The following is a 19326-nucleotide window of genomic DNA, read 5'->3' as shown; positions in this document are numbered from 1 at the left end:
TTCTGCCATTTTGTTGTAATTTTTATGGATAACCTCCATACCCTACTTTCTAAAAAGTAAATGACTAAATATTCAACTTCTTTTGCACTGCAGTCACCACGAAACACACATTTATTAAGGTCAATGAACCTTTCAGGTTCTTCAAGAACCATTTCTAATATTATATCGGATCGGTAGAATATCGGTTATCGGTATTGGTGTATTGGTAAATTTTATATCGTTACTTTATCGGTATCGGCCAAAATTTCATATCAGCACATCCCTATGGGAATGGGACGGATTAATCGGTACTCTATCGGTATCGGCCGATATAGGTATATTGGAGTATCGGTTTATCGGTAAAATTACCGATTATTTTACCGATCTGATATATCGATAAATATCTGATAGTTTAGTGCAAAATTCTGCCATTTTTGTTGTATTTTTTATGGATAATCTCCATGCCCTACTTTTTTAAAAAAGTAAATGTCGAAATATGCAATTTCTCTTGCACTGCAGTCACTTTGAAACACACATTTTTTAAGGAGGTCAATGAACCTTTCACGTTCTTCCAGGACCATTTCTAATTTTATATCGGATCGGTAGAATATCGGTTATCGGTATCGGTAAATTTTATATCGGTACTTTATCGGTATCAGCCAAAATTTCATATCGTTCCATCCCTATTGTCTAAAAATAAGTATAATGGTATATGGAATTTTGGTATTCTATAAAGAAGATAAAACTTGAAGGCCCTCAAGAAAATCAAAAGTAAATACTATGGTATATGAAAAACTAATTTATATAAGTGAGCCGACAGAGAGGAAGGATAAAAAATTCAGATATAGTAAGACATCTTGGCCCAACTAACATAACCTATTCTAGAGGGATAAATGTTAAGATAAACCAAACCTAACTGCCATACTCTAGATCATCATGTTACATACAGTAGAACCCAAATTTTATATTCCCGGATGTTATATATTCCCACATTATGCTTTCAATCTTGATGGTCGCAACATAGCAAAATGTTTTGAACTCTTCCTCGATTTTACATTTTCTCGCCTTTTAAGTTTTTCCAGCTTGGTCCCCTGAAAAACGTATTGCATTGCAGGCAAGTTCACAATTTATGTGGATGTCCTTTCGTCAAACAAGGATAGTTTTAACTGTAAGGGTAGAAGATAATGTAAAAAAAAAAAAAGGTAAAGTGTTCCCCTGTGCTTAGCACCACGCCATGAAGGCGTATAGGGGGTGTGGGGGTAACGCCCCACACTTTCTTGATCCGGTCGTGAGTAGGGGTGATGTGATCAGCATCACGCCCCTGACCGCCTTTACCCCCCAGGGTTTCCCCCAGGTACCCATGTTATTCGACGCTGGGTAGGCGCCGGGGCCGCTTCCACCGTTAGAAAAGTTCCCGGATTTGAACCGGCCGGGGATCGAACCCGGGACCTTGAGCATGGTAGTCAGACGCGTTACCGACTGAGCCACCGCGGCCACTAGAAGATAATGTACTTCGTCAATATGGAAATGTGAATATGATATCAAAATGAGAATGCATTTTCTACTTTAGATACCTGAAGCTTTCCAGAAATTGATTGATACTGTAGAAAAGGCCATGACTCATGCTATTGAGGTAGAGGAAAACATCCCTCTGCAGCAGGTCACCAACTTCGATGAGGTGGTTTCAGATATCAAGCAGAAGTTGGAAGATCTACGGGATACTCCATGTCGTGTGGAGAATCCAATCATATACCATTTGGATGTTGGTAAGTATGCATGTTTGTCATATACAAATATTGAATTATCAGTTTGTTTTGATTTTTGTGAAATATAGAATGAGTCAGGTCTGTACCCAGGGTTTTTTTGAGGGAGGGGCCAGGTATGTATTTAGAAATATATGTATGGGGGTTCGAATAAAGTGTATCAGAAATAATAATAATAAAATGTAAATAATAATAACAATAATAATGTATGTTTAAATTAATGCATTAATATAATTGATAGGTCTATTAAATTAATTAATACTGTATTGTTATTATTTCATGAATAGGTAAAATGAAGGTAAAGAATAAAGATACAGCAGTACATATTCATTATCAAAATCAAGAATGTGGAACGAAGATGATCTGAAATGCTGCGAGTTTGATTGAATTAGGATAAGTGTTGACATGATGAAATTGATATAATAATAATAATAATTGATAATACGTATCATTTAATTTATATAGAGAACATGTCTAAATGCGAGTTAATAATAAAAAAATACATTTTAGCATGATGGCTGCTTCGAATAAAGTTGAGACAGGGATTAAAATGAATGGACTGTCCCAACTAAATTGGGACGTCTGGTAGCCTAGCCTTGCATCAATGGTTATAAAACTAAAACTACTCAATATTACGGACTGAAGAATTCTCGAGCCTGCCAACAAACCCATTCATTTATGCAATGACAAAATCGAAATTTTTGCACATTTGAAAAATCATCGATTTTATTTTTGTAGCTTTTTACAGGTTCACATTTAATTATTTTGGAGCTCGTGGGGGGTGGGAGGCATGGCCTCCATGGCCCCTCCCCTGGGTACGAGCCTGGAATGAATCAAAATGCCTGTGCTACTTTTAGTGGAGATAGTGTAGCCAAAAGTCGGAAGATTTGGCTTATGTCTAAATAGTGCAAGTACATTATTTATTTTTCCATGGCATAAAGTAAGAGGACCTTTTCCAGGATTGCATAAATTCTCAATGCACTTTTGTTTCGTTTCCAGGTGCTATGTATCCAAACATAATCTTGACTAACCGTCTTCAACCTTCGGCTATGGTGGACGAGACAGCATGTGCAGCTTGTGACTTCAATAAGCCAGGTGCCACCTGCCAGCGGGAAATGACTTGGATGTGGCGTGGAGAATATAGTAAGTTTATTTGCATTGACAGGGAGCAATGTTTAATGATCTGATTTTCGTGCAATCGAAAGATTGCGTTTGACCAAATATTTATTTTATATACAGTGGAACCCCGATTTTACATTTTCCCACATTATGTCTTCAATCTTTATGGGCCCAACATTACAAAACATTGTAAAATTTTCCTCAGTTTCATATTTAAGCACATTTTTAGTTTTTTCAACTTGGTCCCCTGAAAAACGTAAAATCAAGGTTACGCTGTATTATGTTATGAATACTATTCAAATAAATTAGCATAAGTGCAAGAGGTTCCCCTCTTTTTTGGGGATCTTTATAGTGGACGTTCATCACAGAAAGTAGGATAAACAAGTGCGAATGAACACACAATACCTATTATTATTTTGCCAAATGGACAGACACTACCATTTGGTGCTACTTGCTTTAACACACCACATCTGGATTTCGCACTTCTCTACATTTGTTCCTTATTCCTTTCAAAATTACCACAGGATGATCAAATCCGGATATCACAAAATTTTCTGCCAGATTATATGAATAGGTTACATCATCTGCACTGTCCACAAACAAGGTGTTAATGAGGGACGAACTAGTCCCCAAGAGGAGCATTTGGATATCACCTTCCTTCTCCACCATCCAAAATTGTTACGGGATCTCACATTTATTTTTAAACACATTCTTTTCACCACAAAACATTTGGCTGCAAGTTCATAAGTATAAACCATGGCTGTGAAAATGAGCGTACAATAATTTGTTACTCAGATTTTAACCCATAACATCTGACGATAAATAAACCATATCCACGTGAGGATTTTTTTTGGATATCAGAATAGAGGATATGCAGATAACCAGATAATATGAAAATATTTAAATAATCCCGATTATCCATAACATTCAAAATGGATACTGGATAATTTAAAATGTAGATATTCATCCTCTAGAATTTGTAGCCATCCGTAGTAGAAATTACTATATAAAAACCAGGCTATATGAATGGTACGTTAAGAAAACAAGAATGGTGTAATTTTACAATCAATTATAGACTGTTTATATTGGCAAAACTATTGGGAATCTTACCAACGAACAAGTACTAATAAGCACCAATTAATCTGTCCCATTCTTAACTTTGGATATGATTGTCAATTACTAGAGGCATGCATATTTCGTTTTTGACGAAAACACGAAATGTGAAATACACATTGTAATGTTAATTTTTCATGTTTCTGAAAGGTGTGAGGTGCATTTTCCTACCATGTTTTGTCACGAAATGATGCGAAATGAACTGCAAAATGCGAAATAAACTCTTAAACATGAAATTTACCGTTTATATACAGACGTGACACTTTCTGAAGTCTGAAGTATCCTGTGAGTTATGCAATTCATGGAAAATCGATTAATTCTGCTGTAAATATTTGACAAGCAAAAATGGATCGCTTTACAGGAATAAACTTAATATTCTGGTAATGATTTAATGTGATATTAGAAGGGATATGTTTATTTTGTATAATAGTGCAGTTTTTAAATGAAATTTTGGATTATATTCACATTTTCAAAACCCAAAATGTCATTTTATATACCGCTTTTGAACCCGAAATTGGCTCTGTTTTTATATCGAAATTTTGCTTTTTTATTTACCAAAAATATGTGCCTCTATCAATTACTACATACAGTACAAGCATTTTTTTTTGAAGTGAAAGTCATAGTAGTTACTTGGTTACATACATTATTTATTTAAGTTAATGAACCATTTATTTTCTTCAAGGATCCTTGACAGTTTAATATTGGATTGGTAGAATATGAATATCACTAAATTCTATATCTGTACTTTATCTGTATTGGCAAAAAAAAAATTAAACCCCATTTTTGATGGAGGATATTCTACATAAAATGTATTTGTAGTGTATTTTTCTTCATTTATATTTAACCAGTGGATATATTGATTCTTTTGAATAGCAAGTGCAATTTAACACTTAGATGTAGCATAGAATGATGTGAAATTTATTTTAAAATTACCTGTAAGGGTCAGGCTTATTTCTCAGATGTCTGTTCATCATCATCCTTCACATTTTCATGCCTCTGGCTGGGTCAGCATAGAAGTCAAGCCTCTCCATTTTTTCCTGGTCTTCCACCACTCCTCTCTTTCCACGGTGTTCCAATCTTGTCCTCTTCTCCTAACATTCTCCACTATCTGCTCTTTCCACAGACATCTTGGTCTCCCCCTTGGCCTTATTCCCACTCCTTGTGCATTGTAAGCTCTTACTGGCAGTCTTTCTGCTTCCATCCTCTTCATGTGTCGAACCATCTCATCTGTGTCTGATTCAAATCTCCTCATTCCTTATTGTATTCCTTCTAGTCTTCCCCAATATACTCCTCTGTTGAGGATTGTAATTTGACAAATTTCTGTTTTGCCATATTGTCTGGAACCAATCTTTCCAGTGCCGGCCAGTCGCAGCGAATTCCAAAGCATACAGCAGCAGTTGGAGATGGAGAAGTTCCCCCCTGAATTCCCCGGTGGCCCTGTGCGAGCGTTCCATCAGCTCAGTAGAGAGGACCAGGCAGAGTATGAGAAGAAGCGCCTCTCTGAATATTGCCGTAAAGCATATAAGAAGGTGCGTGTAACGAGGACAGAAGAAAGGATCACCACAATCTGTCAGAAAGAAAACAGTTTTTATGTGGACACTGTTCGTGCATTCCGTGACAGAAGATACGAGTACAAGGGCTTATCAAAGGTAATCTTTAATGCACATCAAGATAGAGATATGTGTCAAAGAAAGTTGTTATCCACATATTTGTGTGTGTGTGTGCAGCTAGGCACATATCTAGAACTACTGGATGCCCCAGTTAAAAGTAGCCCACAAAGACATTTGTGTATGAGGCAAATGACTGCTATATTCCACCAGTAAAATGGAATAGTCCATTGTAACGTGAACCGTGGTAGCTACTCAGGGTCATCAGTACATACACTTAATTTCTTTTCATGGCCCTTGGCATGTAACTGTTGATCAGAGCCAGGCTACTTTTAACTGGGACACCCTGTATATTTTTGGAAGGGTATGAAGCAAGCATTTTGCATGTTATAATAATAATAAAGTTAGTTTATAATAAACAGATTAACAGGATTGATATGTCTATTAATAATAAAAACAGTAAAAATAAGTTTGTTAATAATTATGATTGTTATTGTTATTGCATGAACAGGTAAAAATATGATATAAGAAAAGAGATATAAGAACATGTATTCATTATGTAGTTCATGTCTAGTTAACATCACTAAAATTTTAATTAATAAATGTAAAAAAAAAATTGTAAAATAAATGATTCGTTAAATACCAAAAAGATTGTTGGGTTCAGTTGATGTAAAGACTCTAATAACTATTTATATGTGTATTATTGTAAGTTGTTGTATGCATAAATTGTCACAGGCAATGTCAAAATGCTTTATGATCACAACCTAATCCTTATCTTTAGTTAAATTCTGTGGAAATTAGTTAACTCAATGTTAAATAACAGTAAACAAGTATTTTGCTATTTAATTTTGGACTTAGTAAGACCTGGGCGGGGTCTGAACCCCATGGACCTGCCTAAGTGTCTCTTTGTCGCAAAATAAAAAAAAAGTGGAGTGAATTAATGCATCATCATGATCGTTTGTTGTTTCACAGCGATGTCCGTTGAACCGTGGAAAATGTGGGCTGTTGCAGCGAGTCAGTGAGTGTGATGTCGCCACCTTCAACACACATCTTTACTCCGTTGAGTAAAAATCTGCATAAAATCGGTTTCGCAATGTGAATTGACAATGATAGTGTATCAGATGCAAAGAATTTCGAAACAAGACCTTATTGTATTTGTAGGACTACCAATACTGAGAAAAAGTTGTTTCACAAAATTGATAAGAACGTTTTTTTGACCAATTTTAAAAATCTGAAAATTAAGAATTGTGTTTAAAACGTTTCTGCCTGTACCATATTCATATTAAATTTCATCAGGATCGGAACACCCATTTTTTTTATTTATAGAATTTCAAATAGAGTGACTGTTTGTAAAACTAGAAAGAAAGGCACTTTTTTGTTCTCACGACAATATAAAATAGAAATTTGGTTACCATAGTTGAATGCAGAATTGAATAATCTAAATTTTGATGTAATTTGTTTTTATGTAGGTCTCCTGGTTAATTTTTAATTGGAGTCCAAGCTCAAGTATCCAGAATTTTTAATCTGCTGGTAGGAGTGTTGGTGTAGCCAATTTGTCTGCTATCTTTGCTGCACATACTGGGTTTCAATTGCTGCAGAAGTGGGAGCCAAACGTGATGCGCCTGACCAGAGTTTAGTTCATGCGGAAAGTGCATAATTGCTTGCATCTCTGATTTTGGTGTCAATTAGTGTGTGATGTATGCCTGATTGAAACTTTCTTGACCGTGTGCTTGTTGTCTCTTATTTAATATCCATTACAGAAGGTGACAGAAAAGTTATGACAGGGATAACTGACTCATGGCTGCCAAGCATTCATAGCAACATGGCTTTCTTTGATTGTCCGATGTCGGCTCTTCAAATGGTAATTCTGTGTGTAGATAATTACTTGTTACTTTTTATTTCTTATACGTTGTTTTCATTGTTTAGGTAGCAAAGAAACAAGTAACTGAAGCAGTTGCGAAAGGAGATGCTGCAGAAATTAAATCTGCAAAGAATCGAGAAGTCCTGTACGATTCTCTCCAGTTGGCGCACAAGTGCATTCTGAATTCATTCTATGGCTACGTCATGCGAAAGGGGTAAGTGTGCATGTACAGCATAGATAGAGGCATGCAAATTTCGTTTTTGATGAAAACACGAAATATGAAATAACATGCTGTAATGTTCATTTTTCATGTTTCTGAAAGGTCTGAGGCTAATTTTTCTACCCTGTTTTGTCACGAAATAATGCAAAATGAACTGTAAAATGCGAAATTGACTCTTAAACACAAAATTTACCGTTTATATACAGACACGACACTTTCTGAAGTCTGAAGTATCCTGTGAGTTATGCAATTCACGGAAAATTGATTAATTCAGCTGTAAATATTTGAGAAGCAAAAATGGACCCCTTTATACAGGAATAAACTTAATATTCTGGTAACTACATCAATGTGCTATTAGAAGGGATAAGTTTATTTTGTGTAATAAGTGCAGTTTTTAAATCAAATTTAGGATTATATTCACAATTTTAAAACCAAAATGTCATTTTATATAGCACTTTTGATGTGATTATTCACCGCTATAACACCAAAATTTTATTTCATTTACCGCTTTTGAACCCGAAATCGACTCTGTTTTTGTACCGAAATTTTGCTTTTTTATTTACCAAAAATATGTGCCTCTAAGCATAGGGTAATACACTTTGGAAGGGAAAGTGTTATCAAGTACCAGTACTGCATTGAAACAAGGAATCGTAAACAACTTATCAGGTTTATTGTTAAAAAATTATCTGAATGAGGTTTGTTGTATAACAATGAGAAAATCTTCAAGTTTTGTTTTTGTGCACAAGACTTTTATAAACACTGTCATTGTGGCGTTGCTGTAGTGTTAAAGAAAATCTCGAATTTCTCAGGTTTAGAAAAATCAGGCTGTGTTTTAATGTTCCGTGGAACTAAGTCTGCGACAACTGTACAGCGATGGTTGTGTACTATCTACAAGGAGCCGGCACCAACAAGAAAATTAATTTACCAGTGGCACAGTTTTTGTTGAAACTGGTTGTTTTTGAGCGAGGAAACGCACAGTTAACAGTGACCCACTTAAGTTAGGAAATGTTGATTGCATGCGGGAAGTGTTCCTACATAGTCCACAAAAATGAACAAGTCGAGCAAGCAGAGAATTGGGTGACGTTTCTCATTCCAAAGGTTGGAGTGTGTTACGCAAGATAAGTGTGTCAAGAACTCAAATTTCGATGGGATGTGTGTTGCATAACTGGTGGAAGCCACATTGAATATTTATAGCCGTTTGTAGACACTCATAGAAACTTGAAGTGTTTCTGATTGATACATAACAAATATCATTGTTGTATACCATATAGTTTATTCAAAATAAATTAGAGATAAGCCGATATAAAATTTACTGATACCGATAACTGATATTCTACCGATCCAATGTAAAATTCCAAATGGTCCTTGAACAACCTGAATGGGTCATTGTCCTCCTTAATACATGTATGTTTCAAGATGACTGCAGGGCAAATGAAGGTGTATATTTAAACATTTACTTTTTTTAAAAGTAGGGCATGGAGATTATCTATAAAAATTACAATAACATGGCAGAAATTTAACTAAATTATAAGATATTTATAGATATATCAGATCGATAAAATAATCTGTAATTTTACCGATAAACCAATTAGCCTATATCGGCCGATACCGATAGATTACCAATTAATCTGTCCCATCCCTAAAATAAATTCTTAATGTTGTTCACTCTATTATGATTAATTTGACTCACTTTTCTTGGCCAGGGCAAGGTGGCACAGTATGGAGATGGCTGGAATCGTGTGCTACACAGGAGCATCCATCATTACCCGCGCAAGGGAGATCATTGAGCAGGTTGGTCGACCTCTGGAACTAGATACTGATGGCATTTGGTGCGTTCTCCCTGCTTCGTTTCCAGAAAATTACGTCGTTACAAGCACTCATCCCAAGAAGTCGAAAGTCACCATTTCGTATCCAAATGCAGTGTTGAATGCCATGGTGAAGGTACGGTTTTCATCTTTTATGATGTTCTTCCTAGAGCTGAACCAATGCAATGCTCATGCTGGTTCCCACATATGCCAGTACCAGTACTTGAAAGTTGCAACAATGCAAAGTAGTTCATAATATTTATACATTTTAATATACAAGGCTCGTTAAAAAAAATGACCGATTATTCGTAAAAAGTAAATGGCAACAGTGATGAGATTGTGCCTGTGTACTGACATTGACTAGTCCATTTGCAACCCAGCAATCATATTTTGATGGTGGTTTCAATGAAAGGTACTCAAAAATAAAATTAGTTTTAAGCACGTCTTACACCTTATGCCAGCATGATTTATGTTTAATATACATCTTATACATACTTTATTTTATTGGTTTATCTGGCACACTTTTTCTTTCCAAATGTTTCAAGCAGTATTCATCCAATGAGCAATAAAAGGATTCTTGGTCTGGTGGCATGTTGGTCTCATGCGAGTTTTAATGTTTGTTCTTTTTTTATCTTATTTTTCCTTCTTTCCTTTTATTGTAATATATTTTGTGATTCATCAAGAGTGGCAGAAAAGTGACACAAGATAACCAAACCCTTGTTGTACCACTAATAAAAAATATAAATTTATCGTTTATTCAGTTAATGTCATGTATTGAAGTGTTGCATTTCTCTCCTGTGAGTTGCTTATTTAATTTTGGACTTGGTAAGACTTTTGTGGAGGTCTTCATAATAATAATAATTAACATTTTTGATTTAATAGTCGTACATATTTGTTTCAGTTACATTTTGTTAATAAATTATTAGAGGCATGCATATTTCATTTTTGACAAAAACACGAAATATGAAATAACACATTGTAATATTAATTTTTCATGTTTCTGAAAGGTGTGAGGTGCATTTTCCTACCCTGTTTTGTCACGAAATGATGCGAAATAGACTCTTAAACACGAAATTTACCGTTTATATACCCACCCGACACTTTCTGAAGTCTGAAGTATCCTGTGAGTTATGCAATTCACGGAAAATTGATTAATTCTGCTGTAAATATTTGAGAAGCAAAAATGGACTCCTTTATACAGGAATAAACTTAATATTCTGGTAATGATTTAATGTGCTATTAGAAGGGATATGTTTATTTTGTGTAATAGTGTAGTTTTAAAATCAAATTTGGGATTATATTGACATTTTTTAAAACCAAAATGTCATTTTATACAGCAAAATTTTATTTTATTTACCGCTTTTGAACCTGAAATTGACTCTGTTTTTGTACTGAAATTTTGCTTTTTTATCTACCAAAAATATATGCCTCTATATATTATTTATTAATTGCATGAAATAAAATTTATATTTGTAAAACTATTCACAGTAAACTCTATGGTTGACTTACACACCACCATCACTATTATGGAGCAGAATATTAGCGTTTCATTTGTGTTGGTAGACACATTTAAATTATATCTAAACCAATCTCTAGTCTTCTTTTTATTTATTTATTTTAATTTTTCAACAGGAATTTTATACAAACCATCAGTATCATGAGTTGGTGGACCCAGAGAATCTTGATTACACCCAGCGAAGTGAAAACTCAATTTTCTTTGAAGTGGATGGGCCTTACCTTGCCATGGTGTTGCCAGCATCCAAGGAGGAGGGCAAGAGGCTGAAGAAAAGATACGCCGTCTTTAACTTTGATGGCTCATTGGCTGAATTGAAAGGGTACGTGGTTATTGCACTCCAATGTTAACAGTATATTCACATGAAATATTATAGAAAAAAAATTTGCAAATTTCTTAGATATGGAAGATATTAATGGGTTCTTGATAAGCCTATTGACATATTGATAAAACCCTTGTTATTTTACCGGTCCCAGGTTCGAATCTCAGACTGTGTGAATGTCTTTTCGTAAGTTTCATCCTATCATCGCTAGAGCCATATAAAGGGTGTCCCAAAAGTAACGCAGGATTTAAATTGCGTGCCATTTTTTTTCCGTTGGGTTGCCAACGCTGTCTGAAGCACATGATGTAGTAAGCACATTCCGGTTAGTAGTGAGTTAGTCGTGATTGAGAAATACACGATGCAGGAGCGCATGACTATCGTAAAAACATATTACAAATACGAAGAGTGTTGTGCTGAAACCGTGCGCAAATTACGTGGTATATTTGGGCGGGAAAACGTGCCAAATGGAATGACTGTGAAAAGAGTGGTTCAAAAGTTTGAATAAACAGGTTCGGTGATGGACGACAGAAGAAGTGGGTGTCCTTGTACCGTACGCTCGGCTGATAACATTTACGCTGTGAGCGCTAGTGTCGCTGAGTGTTCGAGAACGACAATTTGCCGCAGGTCTCTTGAGTTAGACATTTCGAAGAGCACCATGCAACGGATTTTGGCAAAAGATCTGCATATGCACCCATACAGATTCAGATGACTCAACAGCTTAAGCTGCAAGACCATGTGCAGCGACGGGCATTCATCGATTGGGTCCTGGACAATCTGCAAGTAGATGGTGATTTTGCTAAGAAAATCATCTTCAGTGAAGAGGCACATTTTCATCTGGATGGGTATGTAAACAAGCAGAACTGTCACATTTGGGGCACGGAAAACCCTTGTGTTATTGAAGAAAAGCCTATTTATTCCCAACGAGTGTCTGTGTGGTGTGAACTTTGGTGTGGTGGAATTATTGGGCTGCACTTCTTCGAAAACGAGTCCGGAAGTGCAGTAACTGTCAATGGTGTACGTTATCGCGAGATGATATCAGCATTTTTGTGGCCTCAGGTGGAAGCCATGTACTTCGGCTTTGATGTTGATGAGATATTCTTCCAACAGGATGGCGCCACGTGTCATGCGGCACGCGAGACCATTGAGTTGTTACAGAAAAATTTCATGGACGGCTGATTTCGTGCAACAGTGATCACAATTGGCCACCAAGGTCATGCGATCTTACACCGTGTGACTTTTATCTCTGGGGATTTGTAAAGTCCAATGTTTACAGGAAACGCATACCAACCATTCACGAACTTAAGGAAGAAATCCGACGTGTTATCGCAACATTTGAGCCACAAGTTTGCGAAAATGTGATTGCAAATTTTGTCAAAAGATTGCTCGAGTGTCATATGAGACGTGGAGGACATTTTTGCCGGATATTATTTTCCATATTTATCAGAGTGTTTACTCTTTCAAAGTATGTCACAACTTTGCCAATTCATGTATAAATAAAGGTTCATTTTGTAAATTTAAATCCTGTGTTACTTTTGGGACACCCTTTTTTTATGGTGAATAAAAGATCCAAATTTTTGGTACAAAATCTGGATACATTTTACGAACAAAAGCAGTATTTGAAAAGGCATTTTGATCTTAAAATGGTGAATATAACCCTAAGTTTGATTTTAAAAACTACATTTATTACATACAATATAGATTTCGCTTCTGACAATACATTTATGTAGTTTTTAGAATATTAAAATTGCTATGTTCTTGCCACTTTACCACACAGTGGCTACACAAAGCTGTATACACTGCAATTAGGTATGTGGCAAAGGTTTACCCACATGTGCTAACTCTTAATAGTCTGAGAACACATACTCCAATATACAAAACTCGGGCTTGCTGGGATAAGGAAAGGTTACACCAGATCTATTTATTTATTATAAACAGAATATAAGAAGGTCTATTAGCACACTTACCCATGTATCTTTTACCTGTAACTCACACATGCCTTTTACCTGTTACCAAGGAGAATATGGGGACCTATTTTATTTAGGGCTTCAATTGTGGATGACGTCACGTGCCTTCCCTGTAAATAGAGTATGAAGCATGCAGTACCCCCATTAGCTGGGAACTGGCGGTAGCCAATCTGAACCCTCGACAAATGGGATGTAGGAGTAGTGGCACCCCCATACACTAATCGGTTTGATGCCTTGGACAAGTGGGCGCTAGGTCCAGGATCAAAGGATATCGCAAAACCCCGGAGCGTTAGCTGGCAATTGGTGCTTTCTGTGCAGGGACTGCAGGTTAGAATTGAAGGCATGGGTACTTCCTAGGCAGCAAGCTGGGCAGGTAGAACCTGAGTACCTATCAGCTTAAGCAATGAACCAGGTAGATAGGTTGCTGCTGGGCACTTGTTCTTCTCTCTTCTCGCTCCTTCCTTTTATAACACCATTAAGCCTTGTTTCCATGATCTGAAAAACTCAATATGCTGACCAAGGCAGTAATTTATTTTATAAAACATCCTTCTAGCAAGGTCTTCTTCAGACTCTGCACCAAGTACAAATGTAACATGATACAAAAACAGGAGGATATATATACACAAACATTCCTTCCCTCCAAACTATTAGAAAGTTGTTCTGGAACATTCTAGCAGGTGGCTTTCCGTTGTCAACTGTACTTTCACCTAAAAGGCTAAACATGTTTTCTTCCATCTAGAATGTGGTTGGACTCTTTATCTCATGCTCTTTTTCCTTCATTCTTCTTCCTTCTTCTCTCCTCTTTCTCTTGTCCTTTCCACTCTTTCTAACACCTTCTTCCATTCTTTGTTTATCTTCAGTCCCCCATTCCAGTTCATTGTGTCTTCTTCATCTTTCTTCTCTATTTCCCTGGCCTCCTTCCATTTTCTCACTAGTATTCTCTTCTTCCTTCCTATTTGCTTAGCCTCATCCCACTCTATGTCATGTCCTGTTTCTCTCATGTGTTTAAATATCACATTTCTCTCTCTCTTAAGTCGTACATCATCCTTCCTTCTGGGATGGCTGCTAGACTGGCTGGGAGGCCAAGTTGCCCAGGATGTTTGCCTGTTAACATCCGGTAGCCAACTGAGCTCTTGGCCTCGCTGCACTGGTTTATATACTCACAGTGGCGCATGTGTGGCGACAATTCTAAGTCAGCACAGCATTGCCAACCCATTCCAGTCACAGGCTGCAAGCTCCATGCTGATTATTATCATGTGTTATTATCACTAGTGAAAAATTACTAGATCATGTGTTCACATGAAACCAAAACTGTGTCCTTTAAGACGATACAAATAATACTAGTCAACAAGATTTTGCTTATCATTGTTTTGTGATGAATTCTTATAGATTTCGACCCACTAAACACGAATCCGGCAACGATTTTGTCAAAATATCAATATTTTGAAAGATATTAGCATGTTTTGATCTCTCGCACTGCTGGCTTAGCCACAGCAATATAGGTTTATTTACTCTTACAGTCGCTAGATGGAAGCACAGTTACTGTTGATTTTAACTCGTGTAAAGGTTCGAAACTCCCCCTTCATGTCTACCTTGTCTGTGTGGTTTATCTAGTTGTTTTTGTGTTTTTATCGGTGCATAAATTTGAAGAGTACAAGCGCCCACCTGAATTCCTACTTTGGCTTTGTGGTTGTGTGTCTCAAGGTTGTTTTTTCGCCACCATGTCTACTACTTTAGTCTGGGTGTGTGTTAATCTGCGTTAAGTTCATTTGCTTTGTTATGGAACATGACCCACATGTCAGCGGGTCGGAAGTGCAAATTACATGAAGACTCGTTCTGTTATGTATGTGGATACTGTGTATATTGGGCCAAAGCAAGTTAAACATGTCATGGTGCCAGGAACAGAATTTTGTGAATGGAATGGCTGATGGTGATCTGGACAAACCATGGGCTCCACATGTTGCGTGTGGTAACTGCAGGTCGACGCTGGAACATTGGTTGCTTGGTAACAGGAAAGGCATGCCGTTTGTGATTCCGCGTGTGTGGAGGGAACCTACAGATCATCATGATTGTTACTTTTGCATGATCGACTTGACACATTTCGAGAGAGCGAAGAACAGGCGTCAGCTACAATACCCTGACGTACCATCCTCCCGAGCACCTGTTCCACACAGTGAAGATCTTGTTATACCATCGCCTCCAATCCAAACCACGTTTGAAGAAGAATGCAGTGATTTGGACAGTTCTGGTGACCCTTTTACTGATGATGAGAAGAGCAAGAACCAGAAAGAGCTAGATGACCTTATAAGAGACATGAATTTACCAAAAAATAAGTCTGAACTTTTAGCTTCACGGCTGAAGGAGTGGAACTTGCTACTTCCTGCCTGTAGAATAACAAAATACAGAAAGAGGCACCAGGTGTTTTCGTGTTTTTTGCTGTGGAAGAGTCGCTGTGCTACTGTTCTGATATAAGTGGTCTCTTTAGTGCAATTGGCTTTCAGTACGAACCAAGACAAGGGCGTTTATTCATGAACAGTTCCAAAAGTAGTCTGAAGGCAGTTCTTTTACACAACGGCAACCAGTATCCTTCAATTCCAGTTGCGTACTCCATCCACTTGAAGGAAAGTTACTCAAGTGTGAAGTTGATGTTGGAGAAAATCCAGTATGAGAAACACACCAGTGGGACATATGTGGTGATTTCAAAATAATTGGGTTTCTTCTTAGGTTACAAAGTGAGTATACAAAGTATTCTTGTTTTCTATATCTCTGGGACAGTCGAGCAAGAAGCAAGCACTATGAGCAAACTGTGTGGCCTGAAAGAACAGAGCTAATCCCAGGAAAACACAATGTGATAAGCACAGCTTTAGTGCCCAGAGAGAAGATTCTCATATTATGCTGCACATTAATCTGGGGTGGGCAAAACAATTTGTTACAGCATTGGATAGTGAGTCAGCTGCTCTAAAGTACATAAAAAAATGTTTCGTAATCTGTCAGAGGCAAACATCGTGGGTGGCATTTTTACAGGACCACAGATTCGTTTCATGCTAAATAGTAATGATCTTACACAAAATATGACCAAGCTGGAAAGAAATGCTTCGGAGGCCTTCCATACCTTGGTGAAGGGATTTCTTGTCCAGAACAGAAGTGAAGCTCTTGACGATCAAGTTAAGACACTAATTGATAGATATAGAGCACTTGGCTGTAGAATGTCTGTAATATTACACATGCTTCATTCGCATTTTGATTTATTTCGGCAGAATTTGGGAGAGATAAGCGAAGAACATGGCAAATGCTTTAATATGGACATTCAATCCATGGAAAGCAGATACCGGGGAAGATGGGACTGCACCATGATGGGTGATTACATTTGGGGATTTGTTCATGACGAAGGGGAAGGGAGTGTTTCCCACAAAAGACAAGGAACAACAAATATTCACTTTTGAGCATGTTGTCACATAAGATGAACTAAATTAAGGGACTGATGTGTAATATTAATGTATTCTGCTCACTTCATTGTATTGCTTTATCTATATTTCATTGTTACCTACTGTTCATTATATAATTTACTGGGTACTGACTGTACTGTGTTTGTAATTTTATGTTTTTCTACATAATACATATGACACATAGGCTACATATTGCACATTGGATAAAAAAATAATAAACGACCCATATTATCCGAAAAACTGACATTACAGCAAAACCAATTTCATATTCGTGTTCAGCGGCTCCAAATTATGAAAATAAGACTGAAAAATAAACATAAGCAGAAATTTCATGAAAATTTGTAGGGCTTTGAATGAAACAATGAATTTAACGATGCAAGTCGCAACAATTACTAAATTCGCGCACAAGTTAAGATAAAGATTGAAGGCATATGCCTCACATAACACCTTTAACAATTGTGAGTGCACAGAACAGAAGTGTATTTAAAGGAATATAGCGACTACACAGGGTCTATTAACAAGCATGTGGTGACTACGTGCAGTCATTACAAAGTTTGTTCCTGCGTAAAGGAGTCCATGATTTGCATAATGAACAGAATAATTCAGACTACAGACTACTCTAAATTTTGTGTTTAAGAGCTTATTTCGCCTCATTTCGTGACGAAATATGGTAGGAAAATGCACCTCACGTCTTAAAAATATGAAAAATGAACATTATAGTGTGTTATTTCACATTTCATGTTTCCGTCATGAACAAAACATGCATGCCTCTAATAATCATTCATCAATAAGGGTCTCAGTATGGTATTAGTTCAGAGTGGTTCTGCCCAGACCTATTCTATATCTAAATTCAGTTTTTCATAATTGGGAAAAGAGACGCGGTAGTATATAAATACGGAGAAACTAGTACTCACTTTTATCCGCGAAGCTGTTTTTTCTTCTTTGTTCTATTAATTTCAGTGGCCACTGCCACCATCCTCGTTGGAACTTGCTGTGCTTGGTGTGTGTCTTTTGTTTGTAGTTCTCCGGCTGCCGCTAGGTGCGCTGTTGTTAACTGTACGTCTGTGTCAGTCTGCTATTTCCTGGTGTTAACTGTTGTAGTAGTGGAATCCAAGTGTGGTGTGCCTGTCCGCTAGGTGCTGTTGGATTCTTTCATTGACAGATCTGATGGATCTGCCAATGTAATGTGCCTTGCCCTCGCACTCTGCATCGTATACACCTGAATCACCACAATCAACCCATCCACAAGCAACCCAGCCACAATCAACCTTCAACGACCAATATAAGTGGTTTTTCTTCCCCTGTCATCCCACTACATCCAACCGCATATCCAAAGCCCTTCTCCCACATGGCATCAAAGTAGCGCACAAACCCAATGCCAAAATAGCTGATAAACTAAACAAACACAAACGATACTTCCTCTCCCCCCTTGATAACCCAGGTGTATACAATGCAGAGTGCGAGTGCAAGGCACATTACATTGGCAGATCCATCAGCACCTAACAGATGCGAAAAAAGCCCAACCCACTACTGGTCTTGCCAAACACATGAAATAGCATAGCCATAAAATTCAAAAGGTACAAGTCAAGCACACTGCCCACACACTCGTAGACACCAAAATCAAGGAAACATGCCATTATGCACTTCCCGCACGAGCTAAACATTGATAGCGGACAGGCACACCACACTTGGATTCCTCTACTACAACAGTTAACACCGGGAAAAAGCAGACGACACGAATGCAGACGTACAGTTAACAACAGCACACCTAGCAGCAACCGGAGAACTACAAACAAAAGATGCACGACAAGCAACAGTACAGCAAGTTTCAATGAGGATGGTGGCAGTGGCCACTGAAATTAATAGAATAATGAAGAAAAAACAGTTTCGCGGAAAAAGTAAGTACTAGTTTATCCGTATTTTAATTGCAGTTTGATTTCGTAATGCAAAAACCCACTACATTCATCTAGTCACTTATGTTAATTAATGAATAACTATTCAGGTTATTCACATAAATCATTTGTAGTTTTATATGTGACCATTGGTATTGTTAAAACTTTCATATGTGTTGGCTCATCCTTTATATAACTTGAATTTACAATTTTAGGTTTGAAGTGAAGAGACGAGGAGAATTGCAACTCATCAAAATTTTCCAGTCATCTGTGTTTGAAGCTTTCCTCAAAGGTGATACCTTGGAAAAGTGCTATGAATCTGTGGCTAAAGTAGCAGACTATTGGCTGGACGTTCTTTATAGTAAGGTATCAGCATTTTAGGACATTTAGGTGCTTATAATAAATTAATAGCCATAATTATTAATTAATAATTAATTAATAATAATATCTTGTTTTAGATGCAATTTGTATACAAAACTTACTAGTTTTAGTGCAACGAAAATTGTAAAAAAAATTATTATATTTTGAAGTACCTCACCACCATATGCTTTTCAATGTTCTCTGAGGTGAAGTTCTTCCAGTCGTCCATGAGTGGGCACTTGTACAGTCATGGACACATCTGAATTGTAACAATCCCATTAACTTTCGATGTGATCGTTATAACCCAGAAGTGCCCATATAGAACCTTCTCTCCAAACTGCAGGAAGTTATTGGTGCAAACT

At 37.0% G+C, this 19326-nt stretch overlaps 1 protein-coding gene across 1 annotated transcript in view; it reads left to right on the top strand.

Moving 5' to 3' along the window:
* Positions 1–19326, top strand: part of PolE1 (DNA polymerase epsilon catalytic subunit 1) — a 114633-nt gene that overhangs the window by 22934 nt on the left and 72373 nt on the right. The window contains exons 9-15 of the mRNA XM_083113241.1: positions 1550–1745; positions 2742–2885; positions 5331–5623; positions 7508–7656; positions 9366–9603; positions 11100–11302; positions 18820–18970. Coding sequence (XP_082969367.1) covers positions 1550–1745; positions 2742–2885; positions 5331–5623; positions 7508–7656; positions 9366–9603; positions 11100–11302; positions 18820–18970 — 1374 coding nt within the window. The remainder of the gene's footprint in view (positions 1–1549; positions 1746–2741; positions 2886–5330; positions 5624–7507; positions 7657–9365; positions 9604–11099; positions 11303–18819; positions 18971–19326) is intronic.

Source organism: Lepisma saccharinum, chromosome 27 (assembly GCF_977018435.1).
Source record: "Lepisma saccharinum chromosome 27, izLepSacc3.1, whole genome shotgun sequence".
In the NCBI taxonomy this organism is placed as follows: Eukaryota; Metazoa; Arthropoda; class Insecta; order Zygentoma; family Lepismatidae; genus Lepisma; species Lepisma saccharinum.
Note: the sequence above shows the minus strand (reverse complement) of the source record. Positions and strands in the feature narration are given on the sequence as shown.